The 19,814-nt window shown below is 48.2% G+C and overlaps 1 protein-coding gene across 1 annotated transcript; it reads right to left on the bottom strand.

Annotated features, from left to right (window-relative positions):
* Positions 1–9,573: 9,573 nt before the first annotated feature.
* LOC146356085 (uncharacterized) lies at positions 9,574–19,730 on the bottom strand. Its single transcript, XM_084831613.1, has 4 exons — positions 19,608–19,730; positions 15,140–16,150; positions 13,477–13,597; positions 9,574–10,675 (listed from the first exon to the last, which is right to left on the bottom strand). Exons 2-4 carry the CDS (start codon positions 15,872–15,874, stop codon positions 9,672–9,674), a joined length of 1,860 nt encoding a protein of 619 aa, XP_084687739.1. The 5' UTR covers positions 15,875–16,150; positions 19,608–19,730; the 3' UTR covers positions 9,574–9,671.
* Between the last annotated feature and the right edge of the window lie 84 nt (positions 19,731–19,814).

Below are 19,814 nucleotides of genomic sequence, written 5' to 3'. Positions count from 1 at the left end.
AGACCTGTTCCGTGGAAAGGGTTAGAGAAGGAGTGCTGAACTACAGGTCCAGTGGGCCAAATTCGGCCCGCCTGGACTTCCCCAGACAGCAACACCCCCTTCCCCTGGCCACGCCCCCTTTCCCCCATCCACCAATTGCTTGGTGGTTTCATCATGGCTCTTGTGCGAGTTTTCCCTATTCTGAAAGGCTGAAATGCCTCTCCTAAAGCTTAGCTACTGGCAGGAAGAGTTTAAGTTAAAATAGACTGGTGTTTGGAGCATTTCTGGAATTTCTGGCCTGCCCCCTTTTGCGTTTGGCCCTGCCTACCCCTGGCAAGTGGCCCCTGAGAGCTTCTCTGAAACTGAATTCAGCCATCGGGTTGAAAGAATTTCGGCACCCCTGGGTTAGAGGTTTCACACATACATATTTATTTATTTATTTACAACATTGATATACCGCTCCACATCTAGACGGATTCCGAAGCAGTGAACAATAGAAGATACAAAGATAAGATAAAAGAATAAAATTCCTTGTTTTTTTTAAAGAAACAGAATTCCGATAAAAAACATGGCTGGTCAGTCAAGGAAGGCTTCCTGGAATAAATACGTTTTCAGGAGGCACTGGAAACAACACAGTGTTAGTGCCTGCCTGACCTCCAGTGATCCCCTTCATGGATCACTGCCTTGTTGTGGCGAAGGGGCTTGCATAACTCAGTGAAGCCATAAGCTATGCCGTGCAGGACCACCCAAGACGGACAGGTCATGGCGGAGAGTTCTGACAAAATGTGGTCCACTGGAGAAGGAAACAGCAACCCACTCCAGTATTCTTGCCAAGAAAACCCCATGGAACGTATCACAAGGCTAAAAGAGATGACGCCGGAAGATAAGCCCCTCAGGTCGGAAGGTGTCCATTATACTATTGGGGAAGAGCAGAGGGTATTTCCAAGTAACGCCAGAAAGAGTGAAGCGGCTGGGCCAAAGCCGAAAGGACACTCAGCTGTGGATGTGTCTGGTGGTGAAAAGAAAATCCGATGCTGTAAAGAACAATATTGTTTAGCAACCTGGAATGTAAGATCAATGAATCAAGGTAAGCTGGAGGTGGTCAAACACGAGATGGCAAGATTGAACATCGACATCTTGGGAATCAGCGAACTAAAATGGACAGGCAGGGGCGAATTTAATTCAGGTGACCATCATATCTACTACTGTGGGCAAGAATCCCTTAGAAGAAATGGAGTAGCACTCACAGTCAACAAAAGGGTGGGGAAAGCAGTAATGGGGTACAATCTCAAAAACGACAGAATGATCTCAGGACGAATCCAAGGCAAACCATTCAACATCACACTAATTCAAGTCTATGCTCCAACCACTGAGGCTGAAGAAGCTGAGGTTGATTGGTTCTATGAGGACCTACAACACCTTCTAAAACTAACACCAAAAAAAAGATGTCCTCTTCATCATAGGGGATTGGAATGCTAAAGTAGGAAGTCAAGAAATCACTGGGATAACAGGCAGGCATGGCCTTGGTGTACAAAATGAAGCAGGACAAAGGCTAATGGAGTTTTGCCAAGAGAACACGCTGATCATAGCAAACACTCTTTTCCAACAGCACAAGAGGCGACTCTACACATGGACATCACCAGATGGTCAATATCGAAATCAGACTGATTATGTCCTTTGCAGCCAAAGATGGAGAAGCTCCATACAGTCAGTAAAAACAAGACCTGGAGCTGACTGTGGCTCAGATCATGAGCTGCTTCTAGCAAAATTTCGGCTTAAATTGAAGAACGTAGGGAAAACCACTAAACCATTCAGGTATGACCTAAATCATATCCCTTATGAATATACAGTGGAGGTGAGGAATAGATTTCAGGGATTAGACCTGATAGACAGAGTGCCTGAGGAACTATGGATGGAGGTCCGTAACATCGTTCAGGAGGCAGCAACTCAATCCATCCCAAAGAAAAACAAATGCAAGAAAGCCAAGTGGCTGTCTGATGAGGCTTTACACGTAGCTGAGGAAAGAAGGGAAGCGAAAAGCAAGGGAGAAAGGGGAAGATATATCCAACTAATGCAGAGTTCCAGAGAATAGCAAGGAGAGACAAGAAGGCCTTCTTAAATGAACAATGCAAAGAAAGCGAGGAAAACAACAGAATGGGAAAGACTAGAGATCTCTTCAAGAAAATCGGAAATATCAAGGGAACGTTTTGTGCAAAGACGGGCATGATAAAGGACAAAGAAGGCAGGGACCTAACGGAAGCAGATGAGATTAAGAAGAGGTGGAAAGAATACACAGAAGAACTATACAGGAAAGATCTTAATGTCCTTGATAGCCATGATAGTAATGTCCTTGATAGCCATGATAGTGCGGTCACTGAACTTGAGCCGGACATCCTCGAGAGTGAAGTCAAGTGGGCCTTAGGAAGCATTACTAACAACAAAGCTAGCGGAGATGACAGTATTCCAGCTGAGCTATTAGCTCAGCTATGAGCTGAGCTGAGCTATCAACTAAAAGATGATGCTGTTAAAGTGCTGCACTCAATATGCCAACAAATTTGGAACACTCAACAGTGGCCGCAAGACTGGAAAAGGTCAGTTTACATTCCAATTCCAAAGAAGGGCAACGCCAAAGAGTGTTCAAACTACCACACAATTGCGCTCATTTCACATGCCAGCAAGGTGATGCTCAAAATCCTACAAGCTAGGCTTCAGCAGTATGCGAACCGAGAACTACCGGAAGTACAAGCTGGGTTTCGAAAAGGCAGAGGAACTAGAGATCAAATCGCCAACATTCGCTGGATCATGGAGAAAGCAAGAGAAGTCCAGAAAAACATCTATTTCTGCTTCATTGACTACGCTAAAGCCTTTGATTGTGTGGATCACAACAAACTGTGGCAAATTCTTAAAGTGATGGGAGTACCAGACCACCTTACCTGTCTCCTGAGAAACCTGTACAAGGGAAAAGAAGCAACAGTAAGAACCAGACATGGAACAACCGATTGGTTCCAAATTGGGAAAGGAGTACGACAAGTCTGCATATTGTCGCCCTGCTTATTTAACTTATATGCAGAGTACATCATGAGAAACGCCGGGTTGGATGAATCACAGGTCGGAATTAAGATTGCCGGGAGAATTATCAACAACCTCCGATATGCAGACGATACCACCCTAATGGCAGCAAGCGAAGAGGATCTAAAGAGCCTCTTGTTGAGGGTGAAAGAGGAGAGTGCAAAAGCTGGTTTGAAACTCAACATTAAAAAAACGAAGATCATGGCATCTGGCCCCATCACTTCTTGGCATATAGAAGGGGAAGAAATGGAAGCTGTGACAGATTTTATTTTCTTGGGCTCCAAGATCACCGCAGACGGTGACTGCAGCCATGAAATTAAAAGACACTTGCTCCTTGGGAGGAAAGCTATGGCAAACCTAGACAGCGTAGTAAGAAGCAGAGACATCACCTTGCTGACAAAGGTCCGTCTAATCAAAGCTATGGTTTTCCCAGTAGCAACATATGGCTGTGAGAGCTGGACTATAAGGAAGGCTGAGCGCTGAAGAATTGACGCTTTCGAACTGTGGTGCTGGAGAAGACTCTTACGAGTCCCCTGGACTGCAAGGAGGTCAAATCAGCCCATCCTAAAGGAAATCAACCCTGAGTGCTCATTGGAAGGACTGATACTGAAGGTGAAGCTCAAATATTTTGGCCACCTAATGCGAAGAGAAAAGTCACTGGAAAAGACCCTGATGCTGGGAAAGACTGAAGGCAAAAGGAGAAGGGGACGGCAGAGGATGAGATGGCTAGATAGCATCACCGATGCAATGAATATGGACTTGAGCACGCTCCGGGAGAGAGCACAGGACAGGAAGGCCTGGCGTGCTATGGTCCATGGGGTCACGAAGAGTCGGACACGACTGAACAACAACAACAACAACAACAACAACATTAACATTCTATAATGTTTTTATATGTGTATTGCTGAGCTACCTTGAGTGCTAGCTTGCATAAAGGTGGTGTATAAATTTTATAAATAAATAAAAATATCAAATATTTAAATACTATTTTTTCATATTTATTTATTATATTTTTAGCCTGCCCAGTAACAAAAGTTCTCTGGGCAGATTACATGATACTAATAGAATAAAAAACAGAGCACATGATAAATAAAATAAACATGGGAAATAAAAATGCAATATAAAATATATAAAAGCAGCTTGAATGAAAACAAATGAAAATAGATTAGACTGTGTGCTTGTGGGTAGAAACTGTTTTGTTTTTGTCCATCGAGCCCAGTATTGTCAACACTGAGTGGCAGCGGCTCTCCAGGGTTTCAGGCAAGATTCTTTCCTAGCCATACCTGGAGATGCCGGGGATGAAACCTAGGGCCTCCTACATGCAAAGCAGAGGCTCTACCACTGAGCAATTGTCCTTCCCCTAAAAATTAAGTAAGATTCATGGTTCTGCATAAAGGGCTGAATTAAATAGGAGAATAGGAAGCTGCTTTATACTGAGTCAGACCCTGGATCCATCTAGAGCAGTACTGTCAACACTAAATGGCACCAGCTGTCCAGGGTTTCAGGCAGGATTCTTTCCTAGCTCTACCTGGAGATGCCAGGGATCGAACCTGGGGCCTTCTGCATGCAAAGCAGGGCTTCTACCACTGAGCTATGGTTCTCCCACCTAAAAATACAGTAAGATTCCAGTCCTCATGGTCCTGAATAAATAAAGGGCTGAATTAAATAGGAGCACAGGAAGCTGCCTTATACTGAGTCACAGCCTTGGTCCATCGAGCCCAGTATCGTTGACACTGACTGGCAGCAGCTCTCCAGGGCTTCAGGCCGGATTCAGCCCTTGCCTTAGCTGGAGAAGGCGGGGAGTGAACCTCGCTTTCTGCATGCAAAGAAGGGCTCTGCCGCTGGGCTACGGCCGCTCCCCTTCCCCTTACGCACCCCGATTGTCTTCCTTCGCTGCTCCCCGTGCATTCTCTCCCTCCCCAGGCCGCGCCCTTCCCTCGCATGTCGGCCTTGCCTTTTTGCACGCACAGCCCGACACACACTCGCACGCGCCTTCAACTCACCTCTCTAACCTTCCGCAGCAAGGCACCATTGGCCGCTCGGGCAGGAAAAGGAAGGGGCAGCATTAGCGGGCACACCCGCTTGCATTGCTGGGCCCCTCTAGAATCCAGAGCTCTATCGATTTAACCCGTTCCAGGGCTGTACATTTCTTTTTTGTTTGTTCAGAGGTTAAGTCGAGTCCGACCCTTCGTGACCCCATGGACCACAGCACGCCAGGCCCTCCTGTCCTGCGCTCTCTCCCGGAGCGTGCTCAAGTCCATATTCATTGCATCGGTGATGCTATCTAGCCATCTCATCCTCTGCCGTCCCCTTCTCCTTTTGCCTTCAGTCTTTCCCAGCATCAGGGTCTTTTCCAGGGAGTTTTCTCCTCGCATTAGGTGGCCAAAATATTGGAGCTTCAGCTTCAGTATCTGTCCTTCCAATGAGCACTCAGGGTTGATTTCCTTTAGGATGGACTGATTTGACCTCCTTGCAGTCCAGGGGACTCGTAAGAGTCTTCTCCAGCACCACAGTTCGAAAGCATCAATTCTTCGGTGCTCAGCCTTCCTTATAGTCCAGCTCTCACAGCCATACATTACTACTGGGAAAACCATAGCTTTGATTAGACGGACCTTTGTCGGCAAGGTGATGTCTCTGCTTCTTACTATGCTGTCTAGGTTTGCCATAGCTTTCCTCCCAAGGAGCAAGCGTCTTTTAATTTCATGGTACAGTCACCGTCTGCGGTGATCTTGGAGCCCAAGAAAGTAAAATCTGTCACTGCTTCCAAAAGGGAGAATGGAACGGAATGGGCCGAAATAGTTGTCTTATAAATACAAGCTCAGGAAGCTGCCTAGGGGTGGGAAACCTGGGGCCCTTCAGATGTTTTGGCCTACAACTCCCATAAGCCTCAGCCAGCATGACCAATACCTGGGGATTATGGGAGCTGTAGTCCAAAAGGTCTGGAGGGTCTAGTCACAGCATTGGTACACCTAATTCAGTACTGCCCATGCTACTTGGCAGCCCCCTCCAAGATTTCAGTCGGGACTTTCCCAGTGCTACCTGGAGATGCCCATCATCTAAGGCCCACCCCTCCAGGTGCCTCCTCCAAGGAAGGCAACACAGGAGAGGGCCTTCTTGGTGGCAGCCTCCAATTGTGTAATGAACTCTCAAGCAAGGCCCACCTGACACCAACATTCTCTTTTTGGCACCAGGTTAAGACCTTCGTCTACTCCCAAGCATTTGGCAGCATATGATAGGTTTTTAATGGGATATTGTTTGGGCATAAGAACATAAGAAGAGCCCTGCTGGATCAGAACAAGAGTCCACAGTGGCCAACCAGCGGTCGACCAGGAACCCACAAGCAGGACATGAGCACAACAGCACCCTCCCACCCATGTTCCCCAGCAACTGGTGTACATAGGCTCACTGCCTCTGGTACCGGAGGTAGCACATAGTCATCAGGACTAGTAGCCATTGATAGCCTTCTCCTCCAGGAATTCGTCCAACCCCCATTTAAAGCCATCCAAACTGGTGGCCATCACTACTTCCTGTGGTAGCGAATTCCATAGTTTAACTATGCGCTGCGTGAAGTACTTCCTTTGTGTGTATGTATGTGTGTCTGCTCTGTGTATATGTTTGTAGCTAAACTGTTTTTACATGATGCATAATGCTGTATTTTTAAGGTTTTCAAATCTTTGTAAACCGCCCAGAGAGCTTTGGCTATTGGGTGATATAGAAATGGAATAAATTGAATGAAATGAAAAAATGCCATGAATTGAATCTGGGACCTTTGCAGGCAAAACAAGGAGCAAAGTAAGATTCCAGCCCTCATGGTGCTGAATAAAGAGTTGAATTACATAGGAACAAAGGAAGGGGCCGTGGCTTAGTGGCAGACCCCCTGCTTTGCATGCAGAAGATCCTAGGTTCAACTGCTGTGGCACTCAAATCCTGCTTGTGGGTTTCCTGTGGGCAGCAGGTTGGCTACTATTTGAACAGAGTGCTGGACTAGATGGACCCTTGGTCTGATCCAGCAGGGCTCTTCTTATGTTCTTATGGATCTCCTTATGTTCTTAGATCAGCCTTCCCTGCAATCTGGTTTCTCCACCCCACCCCAATGTCCAAAGCACCCGTTTGGGGAAACCTGTCTTAGAGGCTAGTAGCCTGCTCTGCTTATGTCCATAATTCCTGCTGTTGTGAACAGCCACTTTACAGAGGAGCGTCAGTCTCTGGCAGTCTGACTGCCAGATTCCAGTCCACAAAAGCTTATGCTGCAATAAATGTGTTAAGTCTTTAAGGTATCATGAGGCTCTTGGTTCTTTCCACCACAGTCAACTAACTTGGCTACCCCTCTGAATGTTGACATCATGGGAATGTTATTTAAAATGATTTTTAGGGTGCCTTTAAAGGTAAGAACCCTTACTGTTGTCTCACAAAAAAGAGAGTGGGGAATGTGTTAAAACACTTAAAAACAACGTATTTCAGAAATGGGAATTCCAAGAGAGGGGAAATTAGCAACATCAAACCCAAACCACACTGAATCCCTTCCTAGCCAGAAACCATTTTCAACAAAACTGCCCCAAACAGCAGGTTCTAAGACAGCTTTCCCCCACCTGGTACTCTCCAGATGTGTCAGACTACAACTCCTATCACCCCCAGCCAGCAGATCCCAACCCCTTCTCCAAAAGGATAAAGGGGCTGTTCTTTTACCAGGTATTTGTACTAGAAAAATACAGTCTCTGGTAAATAGTCACAACAGGGCACTAGTCCCTAAAGGACATGTTTCTTAAGATGTTTCTCAGCCTCTCTGAACATGGAAGGGGGAGCAGAACAAAATACACTGAATGAATGTGTATCTACTCCCAGCAGGCCCAGTAATGCTTCATTCCGGTTTGTGCTGTGTTGCTTGACTACTATGCAGCAGACTCAGAAATGGTGGGCTAGCGGGGGTCATAACCCCCACAACAGAAGGAGTGGTGTTAGGGTAAGGGGTAAATACCCTTGTTGCTTCCAGTTCTTCCTTTCTCTTTGAGCTTTCCTCCACGAGGCTGTTAATCTGCTGTTATCTACTTTCGGTTTCATTGCAAATTTGACATTTGGGCACTACACAAAGAGCATTTCCTTTCCTGTTTTTTTGTTACATTACCTCTAGGTGGCACTGTGGTACAGCAGAATAGCGCAAAGACACAAGCAGAACACACACAAGGTTTCTTTCACTTTTACAAATAATACCGCAGTTCCCCTGCTCTAAAAAAAGTAGCCGAAAGTGCTGTTTAAAAACAGAAGCAAAACTGGAGGGACATGACATCCATCTGTCTAAAGAACCATACACAATTGTGAGTAGGGAATGACAAGTGCACAATAAATGCCTCATGCAGAAAAGCTTTCTCTCTCTTTCCTTCCATGATCCTTCCTTCAGGGTTCCTTCCCTCACTTGTTAGCACTAATGCTGCAGTTGGTCCCACTGTAAAAATGTTACTTTGCTGAAAATATGTATCTTTTGGCAGGCAGGGAAGTATATTATGACAAAATTATGTGAACCAGCCTCCCCTCAACCTGGTGCCCTCCAAGTGTGTTTGACTACAAGCGCCATCATCCCCTATCTGGGAAATAGAAACATAGGGAACTCCCGTATACCGAGTCAGAGAGAAAGAGTGAGTGTGTGAAAGAGAGGAGTGGTGCTGGGGGATTCTTGTTTGACACTGCGGCTGTTGGCCTGTGATGTCCCTCGGGGTTCCAGCTTATCCTCCATGCTATTTAATGTATATATGAAACAACTGGGAGAGATTGTCTGGAGTTTGGGGGTTCAGCGTCACTAGTATGTTTCCAGGCAGAATTCAAAGTGCTGCTTATGACCTATAAGGCCCTATATGGCTTAGGACCAGACTACCTGAAAGTCCTCCTTCCACACAAGCCTGCCCGGTCCTGAAGATCTTCTGAAGAGGCCCGTCTTTCGAGATGGCCACCATCAGAGGTCCGTTTGGTGACAACATGAAAGAGTGGTTTGAATCTCACCCTTCTGCCATGGGAAGTGGCAGCCTTAAGCAAACACCCTGCGCCAGCTGGCCTGCCTCGTCTCCAATGGGAGTGTAATAAAAAACAACAACCTACCTTACAGGGTTGTTGTTACAAGACGGCATATGAGAAGTGCTTTGAACATTTATATCAGGGGTGCTGAACCCTTTTCAGCCTGAGGGCTGAACCTAGGTGCAGAGGAGCTTTCGGGGGCCGCATTCCAGTGGTGGGTGGGGCCTGAAGGCAAAAGGGGGCAGGGCCAAATCACAAAAACACCAGGATACTTTCACTTAAAGCTCTTACTGCCAGGAACTAGGCCTCAAAGCATGGCATTTCAAGCTTTTTGAATGGGGAAAAAAACTGCACAAAAACCACGAAATGATTGGTGGCTGGCGGGAAAGGGGTGGGGCCAGGGGAAAGGGGGTGGAGCCATCTGTGGAGCCCTGGAGGGCCAGATTTGGACCCCAGGTCAGCCACATATGGCCCATGGAGCTGAGGTTCAACACCCCAGTTTATATAAATTCTATTAAAATTAGGCTTGCGAGCATTACCCTTTAATTCGGAATGATTTCCTTCACAAATTATATTATAAATCCCACCCTTCCCAAGTGTTGTTCAGAGTCTGGCAATCTCTACGTCTTCCTTGCCTTGTGGATCTTCAGGTGGGTGATGAGTGTCGAGCGCAGCCGGAAGCATTTCCCGCACTCGGAGCACTCGTACGGCTTCTCCCCTGTGTGGATCCGCAAGTGCCCGGCCAGGAGGGTGCTCACCCCGAAGGTCTTCCCACACTCCAGGCACTGGTACGGCTTCTCCCCCGTGTGGACAGCCTGGTGGCGGATGAGCTGCTGGCTGACAGTGAACCCTTTCCCGCACTCCAGGCACTTGTAGGGCTTCTCACCCGTGTGCACCCTCCGGTGGGTGATCACCTGCGAGCTGTTGCAGAAGCGCTTGCCGCAATCAGGACACTGGTAGGGCTTCTCCCCCGTGTGGGCCCGCTCGTGCCGGATGAGGTCCGAGCTGATGCTGAAGCCCTTCCCACAATACGAGCACTTGAAGGGCTTGAGCCCCGTGTGGATCTTCTGGTGATTCTTGAGGTGTGAGCGCTGGCGGAAGGCCTGCCCGCACTCGGCGCACGGGTAGGGCTTCTCCCCCGAGTGGGTCCGCTCGTGCTCGATCAGCTGCGTGGTCACCGGGAAGCTCTTCCCGCACTCCGCACACCGGTACGGCTTCTCGCCCGTGTGGGTCCTCTGGTGGACCACCAGGGTCGACCTCGACCGGAAGCTCCGCCCACAGTGAGAGCACTTGTAGGGCTTCTCCCCTGTGTGCACCCGCTCGTGGGCCAGCAGGCCCGTCCTCCGGCTGAAGCTCTTCCCACACACTCCGCACGTCGTCTCCGGTTTCCCCTTGGGAGCTTTCTGCTGCTTTGCGGGCTCGCCAAGGGGGTCCGAGTCTTCTCCCGGAGCAAGGCTCTCCTCTGGGCCTTTTCCCAGGTTCCTCTCTAACCTGGGCTGATCTGAAGGAGCTTCCTCCTCCTCCGAGGCAGGCAGAGGGCACCTTCCTTCCTCCTTCCCACCCAGTTCCACCAGCTCCGGACTCCTCAGCTGTGGCTCCTCTGTCTCCCTTGGCTGCCGGTCACCTGTGGGGACGAAACAGAGGATCCCGTGGGAGACGGCCCCAGGCTCAAACGACAGAGATGATTCGCTAACCAAATTGAAACCAAAGAGAAGTGCGAAACCAGGAAACAGGTGTGAATGGCGCACAAAAATATCAAGGCTGTAACAACGAAAGAGTTTATAAAACATAGCTAAAAATTCATAACAGAAAGTACAAGCGAAAGTCAATCTGTGAACAAAAAATGAACCCACTTCAAAATTCAGAGCAGCGTACAATAAATATTGAAGGACAGACTAAACATATCACAGCCTTGCTACAAACGTGACAGGCTCAAATTAAAAGCGCAATCCAGTGGAAAGGAGACATCGTTATTTGAGAAGTATGTTTTGACTGGGTGGCCTTCTTCAGTGGCAGATTTACAAAGCTTCTGCATGGATCCAGAAAACACAACATACAAACTCAAATCAATCGGGACATCTGCATATCACTGGACTGGTTGCTGCGAAATACTCCTTTAATCAGACCTGGAAGGTCTAAAGGGAAATGTTACATTCCAACGTTAAAGCAGCAAGCATCACTTCGATCGCCATCCACCTTCAGGGAAAGATTCTCTGCTCTCAGTCCTCCTGCTCTTCCCGGGGCCTAGTGCTCACTGACACCTTCCCTGAGGCTCCCTTTAACTCCCCGCACCCAGACCGATGCTCTGAACAGCACCAGGGGCCTGAGTCTAGCCGCCATTTTAATTTCCGACACCACCGTGGGCCATCGTGGGAAATTAAAATGGCCACTCTCAGCCTGAGTCTAGCTGCAATTTTAATTTCCGACACCACCGTGGGGCATCGTGGGAAATTAAAATGGCCACCCTCAGCCTGAGTCTAGCTGCCATTTTAATTCCCCACATCACTGTGGGGCATCGTGGGAAATTAAAATGGCCACCCTCAGCCTGAGTCTAGCTGCCATTTTAATTCCCCACATCACCGTGGGGCATCGTGGGAAATTAAAATGGCCACCCTCAGCCTGAGTCTAGCTGCCATTTTAATTCCCCACATCACCGTGGGGCATCGTGGGAAATTAAAATGGCCACCCTCAGCCTGAGTCTAGCTGCCATTTTAATTCCCCACATCACCGTGGGGCATCGTGGGAAATTAAAATGGCCACCCTCAGCCTGAGTCTAGCTGCCATTTTAATTCCCCACATCACCGTGGGGCATCGTGGGAAATTAAAATGGCCACCCTCAGCCTGAGTCTAGCTGCCATTTTAATTCCTCACATCACCGTGGGGCATCGTGGGAAATTAAAATGGCCACCTTCAGCCTGAGTCTAGCTGCAATTTTAATTTCCGACACCACCATGGGGCATCGTAGGAAATTAAAATGGCCACTCTCAGCCTGAGTCTAGCTGCAATTTTAATTTCCGACACCACCATGGGGCATCGTGGGAAATTAAAATGGCCACCCTCAGCCTGAGTCTAGCTGCCATTTTAATTCCCCACATCACCGTGGGGCATCATGGGAAATTAAAATGGCCACCCTCAGCCTGAGTCTAGCTGCCATTTTAATTCCTCACATCACCGTGGGAAATTAAAATGGCCACCTTCAGCCTGAGTCTAGCTGCCATTTTAATTCCCCACATCACTGTGGGGCATCGTGGGAAATTAAAATGGCTACCCTCAGCCACTCGACACTGCTTAGAGTGTTGCCACTTGCTGCTCATCATGCCAGGTACGCCATCCAGAAGAGGGGGCCCACCACAGCCTCTCCTACCCCCACCCCACTAAACTTTGTCTGGTGCTTTCATCTGCACTGGGCAGATCGGCCTAGCTGCCATTCTATTCTCCCACAATGCTAAGCACGACACTACATCAGGGGCATTGTTGGCACTTGAAATAGCGGCATTGCTAGGAGCATGGCCGCCTGCCACCAGAACCCGCCCACCAACAGAAGAGGGCGCCCATCCAATGGCACTTTGCCTAGGAGCCCCTCAGCCCAGGAGATGGCCCTGCTGGGGCGAAAAACAGCGTGGAGAGTTTGGGTAGCGCCCCGTGTTAGTCCTGGGGAGAGTAGACCATTGAAATTAAAGAGATTTAAGTTAGCCATGGCTAACATAAATCCCATTCATTTCAATAGGTCTTTCTATGTTGTACTGCCATGGGATTCTATGCCTTGTCTATAACTGATTTCTGGATCAGGCAGCAAAGTCCAGGAGCATATTGCAAAACAGCTGTGCTGTTGCTGCTGCTGATTAGCCACTGTGGTATAGCGGTTACAGTGTTGAGACTTGGGAGACCTGGGTACTAGTCCCCACTTGGCCCATGAAGCTCACTGGGTGACTTTGGGCCAGTCACAAGTCTCAGCCTAACTTGCCTCACAGGGTTGTTGTGAGGATAAAATAGAGGAGGAGGGGGATCATGTAATCGCCTCGGGCTCCTTGTAAGAGGAAAAAAAGGCAGGATCTAAATGTAATAATAAATAAATAATAAAAATATGTTTTTATCCCAGCAGGCCTTTCCTCTGCTGACCGAAGGGGTTTTCTCATTGGTTGGATGCTGTTTGTTTCTTTTATTGTTGCAGTTTTATTGTTTTAATTAAGATTTTGCTTTTAATCTGGGTTTTATTGTTAGCCACCCTAGGGGCCATTTTTTAGCAGAAAGACAGGATAGAAATAAAAATTAAATTAAAGATTTATCGAAGTTGCAGCGTACATTGCCCCGATGGAGAACGGTTTTGTTTTGTTCTTTTAGAACAGGGCATTATTTTGCAGCCCCGATGGAAGCTAGCCCAGGGCCACCATACCATCCAGCTCTGGGATGGCAAGGAACACCTACCTGTACAACTGGTGCCCATGTTGTCCTCCTGGTTGAACCCTGGAGCACCCTGTTCCTCTCCAGCCTCTGAAGGTGTCTGCTCAGCCTCTAGGGGATTGATGGGCATCTCCTGGCGACCCACCTGAAAATTAAGAGCAAGAACTTGATTCAAAGGCTCAGCGAGATCCTTCTGAGCAGTGGGCTGGACTCTGACCCGAGGAACCTGGCTTCAGTACCATCCAGGAGCTAGGGCTGGACCTCAGAGCTTGTGGTAGGGCTTGTGAGGAGGTAGATAGGGCCTAGGGTGTGTGTATGTAGACAGATAGGGCCTAGGATGTGTATTTATAGATAGAAAGGGCCTAGGATCTATGTTGATAGGATTAGAGGAAGGATAGGGCCTAGGACAGATAAGAACATAAGAAGAGGCATGCTGGATCAGACCAAGGGTCCATCTAGTCCAGCATTCTGTTCACACAGTGGCCAGCCAGCTAGATAGGGCCTAGGATCTGTGTTTATAGGATTAGAAAAGTGATTGAGTGTGTGCATGTGTGTGAGACAGAGAGGATATATAGAAGGTTTTAAAGTGACCTATTACTGTAACTCAATTATTTATGTGCAAGAGGAGAGTAAAGTGGTTATTTACTGTTTAACACCTTAATTCTGTAATTAATAAATATTTCTCTGCTTGTCAAAATCCCCTGCCTACGGCTCGTGGCTAAAAAAGGGTAAAAGTGAATAAGAGAATAATAAGGCTAGAACCCAACGGGGTCACCCCATGAAGCTGATTGGTGGGAGATTCAGGACAGATCAAAGGAATGGTGGCTTAACGCAGCGCAGAGTCAAACTATGGAATTTGGTGCCACAAGATGTCACGAAGGCCACCAATTTGGATGGCTTTAGAAGGAGTTATACAAATGCATGGAGGAGAAGTCTATCAATGGCCACTAGTCCTGATGGCTATGTGCTACTCCCAGTACCAGAGGCAGTATGCCTATGTGCACCAGATGCTGGGGAACATGGGCAGGAGGGTGCTGTTGCACTCCTGTCCTGCTTGTGGGATTTCTGTGGGCAGCTGGTTGGCCACCGTGTGAACAGAATGCTGGACCAGATGGACCCTTGGTTTGATCCAGCACGGCTCTGCTTATCTTCTTATGGATCTCCTTATGTTCTTAGATCAGCCTTCCCTGCAATCTGGTTTCTCCACCCCACCCCAATGTCCAAAGCACCCGCTTCGGGAAACCTGTCTTAGTAGCCTGCATTTCCACGCTGGCCATGGAGGAGGGAAAGCACTCACCTACACAGCTAACATGGAAACATTAGCTACTAGGCTCTTAGTAAAAGAAGAAAAAAGGAATTCTACCAAGTACACTGGCAGAGAAAGGCGGGGAGATCCATCCCCCCTCTGCAGCCCACTGTGTTGTGGTGGTGGTTATAGAGGAACAGGCTAACTCAGGTCCATGCCTCCTCCCTCCGCCAGCATGGGATTCCTGCTCGCCTACGGTGATCAGGGAGATGGTTAAATGCAAGGGTGTGTGAAAAAATTAATGGCGTTTGTTGCCACCCAGATTCCCCTCAGCCCATCCTTCCCACATCCGGTGGTGCATTCGAGAGCACACCCGAGCAGGAACAATTCTCGCTCGCTTTGTGACCTTCCGCAGCCAATCAAAGATGGAGCTCGCCTCACCTGCTCGCCCCATCTCACATCTTCCTGTTGCCTCTGCAGGAAGTCCTCGGCTAAGACCACCGCCTGGGCGCAGCAATCCGGACCATTCCTCTTGACCCAGTTCTGCATCTCCGAGGGCAGGACGGCCAGGAACTGCTCCAGGATGAGCAGCTCCAGAATCTGCTCCTTGGTGTGCCTCTCGGGCTTCAGCCACCGGTGGCAAAGGTACCAGAGCTGGCTGCACACCTCGCGGGGCCCCGCAACCTCCTGGAAGCGGAACTGCCGGAAGTTCAGCCGCTGTGTTTCTGTCGCGACAGCATCCCTTTCCGTGGGATCATTCCTCGTGTTTGGGTCGCCTCCCTTGGACTCCAAGTAAGTGTAGGCTGGTGCAGGTTCCCCACTGTGACCCAGGACGAGGGGGCTCACCTGCTCTCCACTGGGATATTTCGCTCCCTCTGAGGAAGGCAGAAGAACCTTTGTATTGTCCCACAGGGCAGGAACCTGCAGCTGGGGGTTGCCACACCCTGAATTTAGGGCCTGCAACCTCATGGGGATCTCCCCTTCGCACCTTGGTGGGTCTCCATTTTTCCCCTGGTCGTTGCCATGGCGGGTTTTACGAGGTCCTTCCGACCTTTCCGCAAGGCCGCAACCTGCCGAATTCAGATCCTCTCCGTCCATTTGAAGCGGAACTGCATCCTCCAACACAGACTGGAACCGGAGACCCAGGGCTGCGGACGCTCCCGGCTCGACAGCCATCTTCGTTGCCCTACCCCACCCCTACCGCAAAAATAAGCTGAGGAAAGAAGATGTCTCGCTGTTCAGTTCCTGCCTGGTTCAGTCCTGCCCTATCCCAAATTAGGCCTTCCCTCTCCGATGCCTCAGTAGAGCTTTCCACCTCGGATCACGGAGACGGTACCATCCTGACAGGGCGAATGAGGAAATGGTTCAAACACTCTGCCGATCCTGTGGATCCCAACTCATGCCAAGGTGAGGACTTCTCCTCAGGAGAAAACAACCGAGAGAAGCCTCTCCCTAATAGAAGGAAGACAGAGAGGTACAGGTAAGGATTGTTATTTTTACTAGCAAACGAAGCCAGCTTCGCATGGGTTAGGATGGCCCTTAATTTGGTCCAGCGAAGCCTTTGAGCAAACAGTCGCAGCTCTCAAGAGCTGGACGCATTGTGTCTGCCCCGTTTGAATGAAAGCTGCCGGCAACCCTAGGCATGGCCCCTGCCATGATGCACACCTATAGTCCCGAGGGGGGGCTGCCCCAAAGCAGCAGGGAGAGGACAGGCCCATAGCTCTGTCCCTCAACCTACTAATCTCAGACTAAAACCATGGGCTGGTTAGGGAAGTCTGCTCCTAGTGGCTGAAGATGTTACTGCAGGTGTCAAACACATGGAGAAATTTAATTTATCAAAATTAATTAGTGTGTTTTAAAAACCAAATAACTCTGAGGTGCACACCCCTAAGGTGCCCTTAGTATGCATGCCAGGTTTCAGGTATCTGTTTTTCATGGTCTCGGCGCTATGGAGCCAACAGACAGATGGATGGACACGTATCCTCTTTTATTACGGTAGATTTATTTCACGGATTTCTTCACTGCCTTTCAAGGCCGTGTTCTTCCCACAGTGGCTTACAATATTCAACAGTAAAATACAATATAAAGTTATAAAAGGATCTTAAAATGTAAACAGTTTTAAAACAAGCTACTTAAGAGGAAAAACAACAACCACTTTTATACATTGGGGAGCAGCAAAGAACCAATCAATGAATATGAACTTGAGCACGCTCCGGGAGAAAGTGGAGGACAGGAAGGCCTGGCGTGCTATGGTCCATGGGGTCACGAAGAGTCGGACATGACTGAATGACTGAACAAAGAACCGAAATAAAATCGTACCACGCAACAACTGGGCAGTATCAAAAATCCCATGTATTTTATTTATCTACAACATTTGTATACCGCTCAACATCTAAACAGATTCTGGAGCAGTGGACAGCAAGAGATAAAGTGATTATTCTTCATAAAACAGACTGACAATAAAACCGAGGCTGGTTAACCAAGGAAGGCTTCCTGGGAAAGAGCTGTTTTCAGGAGGGGCTGGGAACAACCCAGTGTTGGCGCTAGCCTGACCTCCAGGGGCAGGAAGTTCCATAGGAAGGGAGCCACCCTACTGAAGGTCTTAATGAAGGACTATTCAGGACTTAATGGTCCAGTGGCAGGGTCCCTTTACATGGAGTCTGTATTACTTCAGTTGTGGTTCCTCCACAAGGAATACTCCTCTTCCCTCCCGACCTTCCGTGGTTCTACATTCCTGATATGCTAAAGCAAACAAACCAACATTCTTTTCAAAAATCTGTTTGTCTACCCTGATTTTTTTTTAAAGAAGAAAAATTCCAACCATGTAACACTTTTGCACTTTAAACTCGCGTTAAAAATTGCACCAACATGACTGCAGGAATAAAATGGCATTTGCTTCTGCTGCCCTGATGCGAAACGCATTAACCTGGGGATAAGCCCTACTTTGATGTAGAAGAGGAAGATGTATTTTAAAAGTATAATGAATAAAAAGAGCAGTTGTAACCATGCACAGCAGGCCTGCCCTCTAACTATAAAATGTCTCTCAGCTCATGGCTCTAATACACCAGCCCAACCATCTAATCCAAGGGCCTGTTGAAAAGGATTGTTTTGACCTGGCGACAAAAGGTAACCAATTTTGGTGCCAGCCTAACCTCCAGGGGGAAAGTATTCAACAGCCAGGGTGCCACCACGGAAAAGGCCCCATTATGAGGTCTGGAGTTCTGGACTTCGTTTTGATGGCGTAACCAAAAGGGCCTCCCTGGCAGGTCTCAATTCACGGGCAGGGAGGGGAGCTCCTTTAGGTTGCTGGGTCCATCACTTGCTATGTGATACAGTGGCGAGCCAGCTCAGAAGAGCAGGAACGCACAGCAGGGAATCAAGGAAAGGTTAATATTCTGTTCCGATGCGGAAGACCAGAGAATTACACTTCGTTAGAATGGCCAGCTGTTTCCCTGGCAGGGCTCGGACCTCCGTTGCAACTGCAGAACAGACAACAATTCAACAGGTATAGGGAACTACCCCCAGTGGGATTTCCCACAACGGCACTTCCGCCACAATGGTCCTTCCATGCCACAAAAATGTACCCTGCTGATTTTTTAAAAAAAATTACAAGCATTTTATTTGTGTATTTTTAAAAATTAAAAATAAAACAAACATCAATACATATAGGGCATATTCCAAACAAAGCTGAGGACTTTTCAGTCTCACTGATTTCTGAGGATGACATGAAAGGCACATGCTGAAGTCAACCATGGAAATCAAGCAGGCTTAAAAAAGGCTTCACTTTGGATGGATCGAACGCTGTCGTCCCATTAGGGGGTTCACGATACAATATTCACAAGGACCAAAGCCCTGTCTAGTCCAGCATCCTGTTGACACAGTGGCCAGCCAGATGACCCACTGGGAAACCCACAAGCAAGACATGAGTGCAACAGCACGCTCCCACCCATGTTCACCAGCAACTGATGTACACAGGCATCCTGCCTCTGATACTGGGGATAGCACATGGCCATCAGGACTAGCAGCCATCGATAGCCTTCTCCTCCAGGAATTTGTCCAATCCCCTTTTTAACCCCTTCCAAAGTGGTGGCCATCACTACATCTTGTGGTGGCAAATTCCACAGTTTAACTCTGTGCTGTGTCCTTCCTGTTATCTGTCCTGAATCTCCCACCAATCAGGGATGACCCCATTGGGTTCTAGTATCATGAGGCAGGGAGAAAAATGTCTCCCTGTCCACTTTCTGTACACCAAGCACGATTTTGTACACCTCTATCATGTCGCCTGCCCTTTTCTTTCTAAGCTCAACGCCCCCTCCCCGGGTGTCTCCTTTCCTGATCAATGATGAGCACGCATCCATATATACAAGAGGTCAACAAACTGAAACCTTAACAGGCCATGCCTTCCATTCTCCACTCATACACTTCCTTCTGCCTCTCTTACAGCTATGGAAAAAATGTAGGCTTGCCAAGTTTTGGGGGAGGGGGGGACCTTTTAGTTGCCTCTTCAAGAATGGTTTGATCCGCACCTTGTCTCCAGGTGCCACGGAAAATGCTTCACTTTCTGATTTCTGCATATCAAAAACTCTATATAATCTAAGGTACATATATATCGTTTATGGTTTCCCCCAGACAGTTGGCAGCCCTATTTGATCATCATTTTAAAAGCACCGGAGCCCTACCGAGAAAAAAAGAGGGCAACTCTACCCATGATTTCTCTTCAGTAGGGACCAAAGGCACGAGGCTCTTTTACGAAAAAAAATTAGGGTTAGATCCTGAAAAAAGTGTTGTCTTTTACACCTGTGCCCTGATCTGCTTGGATTTTCTCCTTGTTCTACTTCTTCCCTTTTGCCTCTGCTGCTGCTGCTGCTCTTCTCCCTCCTATTTCCAAGCCCACCCTGCAAACTCTCACCTCTACAATTCTTTGCAGCCATGCAAAAAAATCTGCAGCTTCCTCTCTCTCTCTCTCTCTCTCAGCCAGGAAAGGAAGAGGCCAACGTGATCTCCCCAGCCCACCAAATAAATAAATAAAAAATTGGGTCCTCTCTATTTCATAGCTCTATCGACTTAACTCTTTAAAGGCCTCCCCCAGCCCGGTGCCTTCCAGACGTGTCGGACT

The sequence above is a fragment of the Heloderma suspectum genome, chromosome 2, assembly GCF_057233095.1.
Source record: "Heloderma suspectum isolate Gila_16-S chromosome 2, 16-S_ref, whole genome shotgun sequence".
NCBI classification, from domain to species: Eukaryota; Metazoa; Chordata; class Lepidosauria; order Squamata; family Helodermatidae; genus Heloderma; species Heloderma suspectum.
Note: the sequence above shows the minus strand (reverse complement) of the source record. Positions and strands in the feature narration are given on the sequence as shown.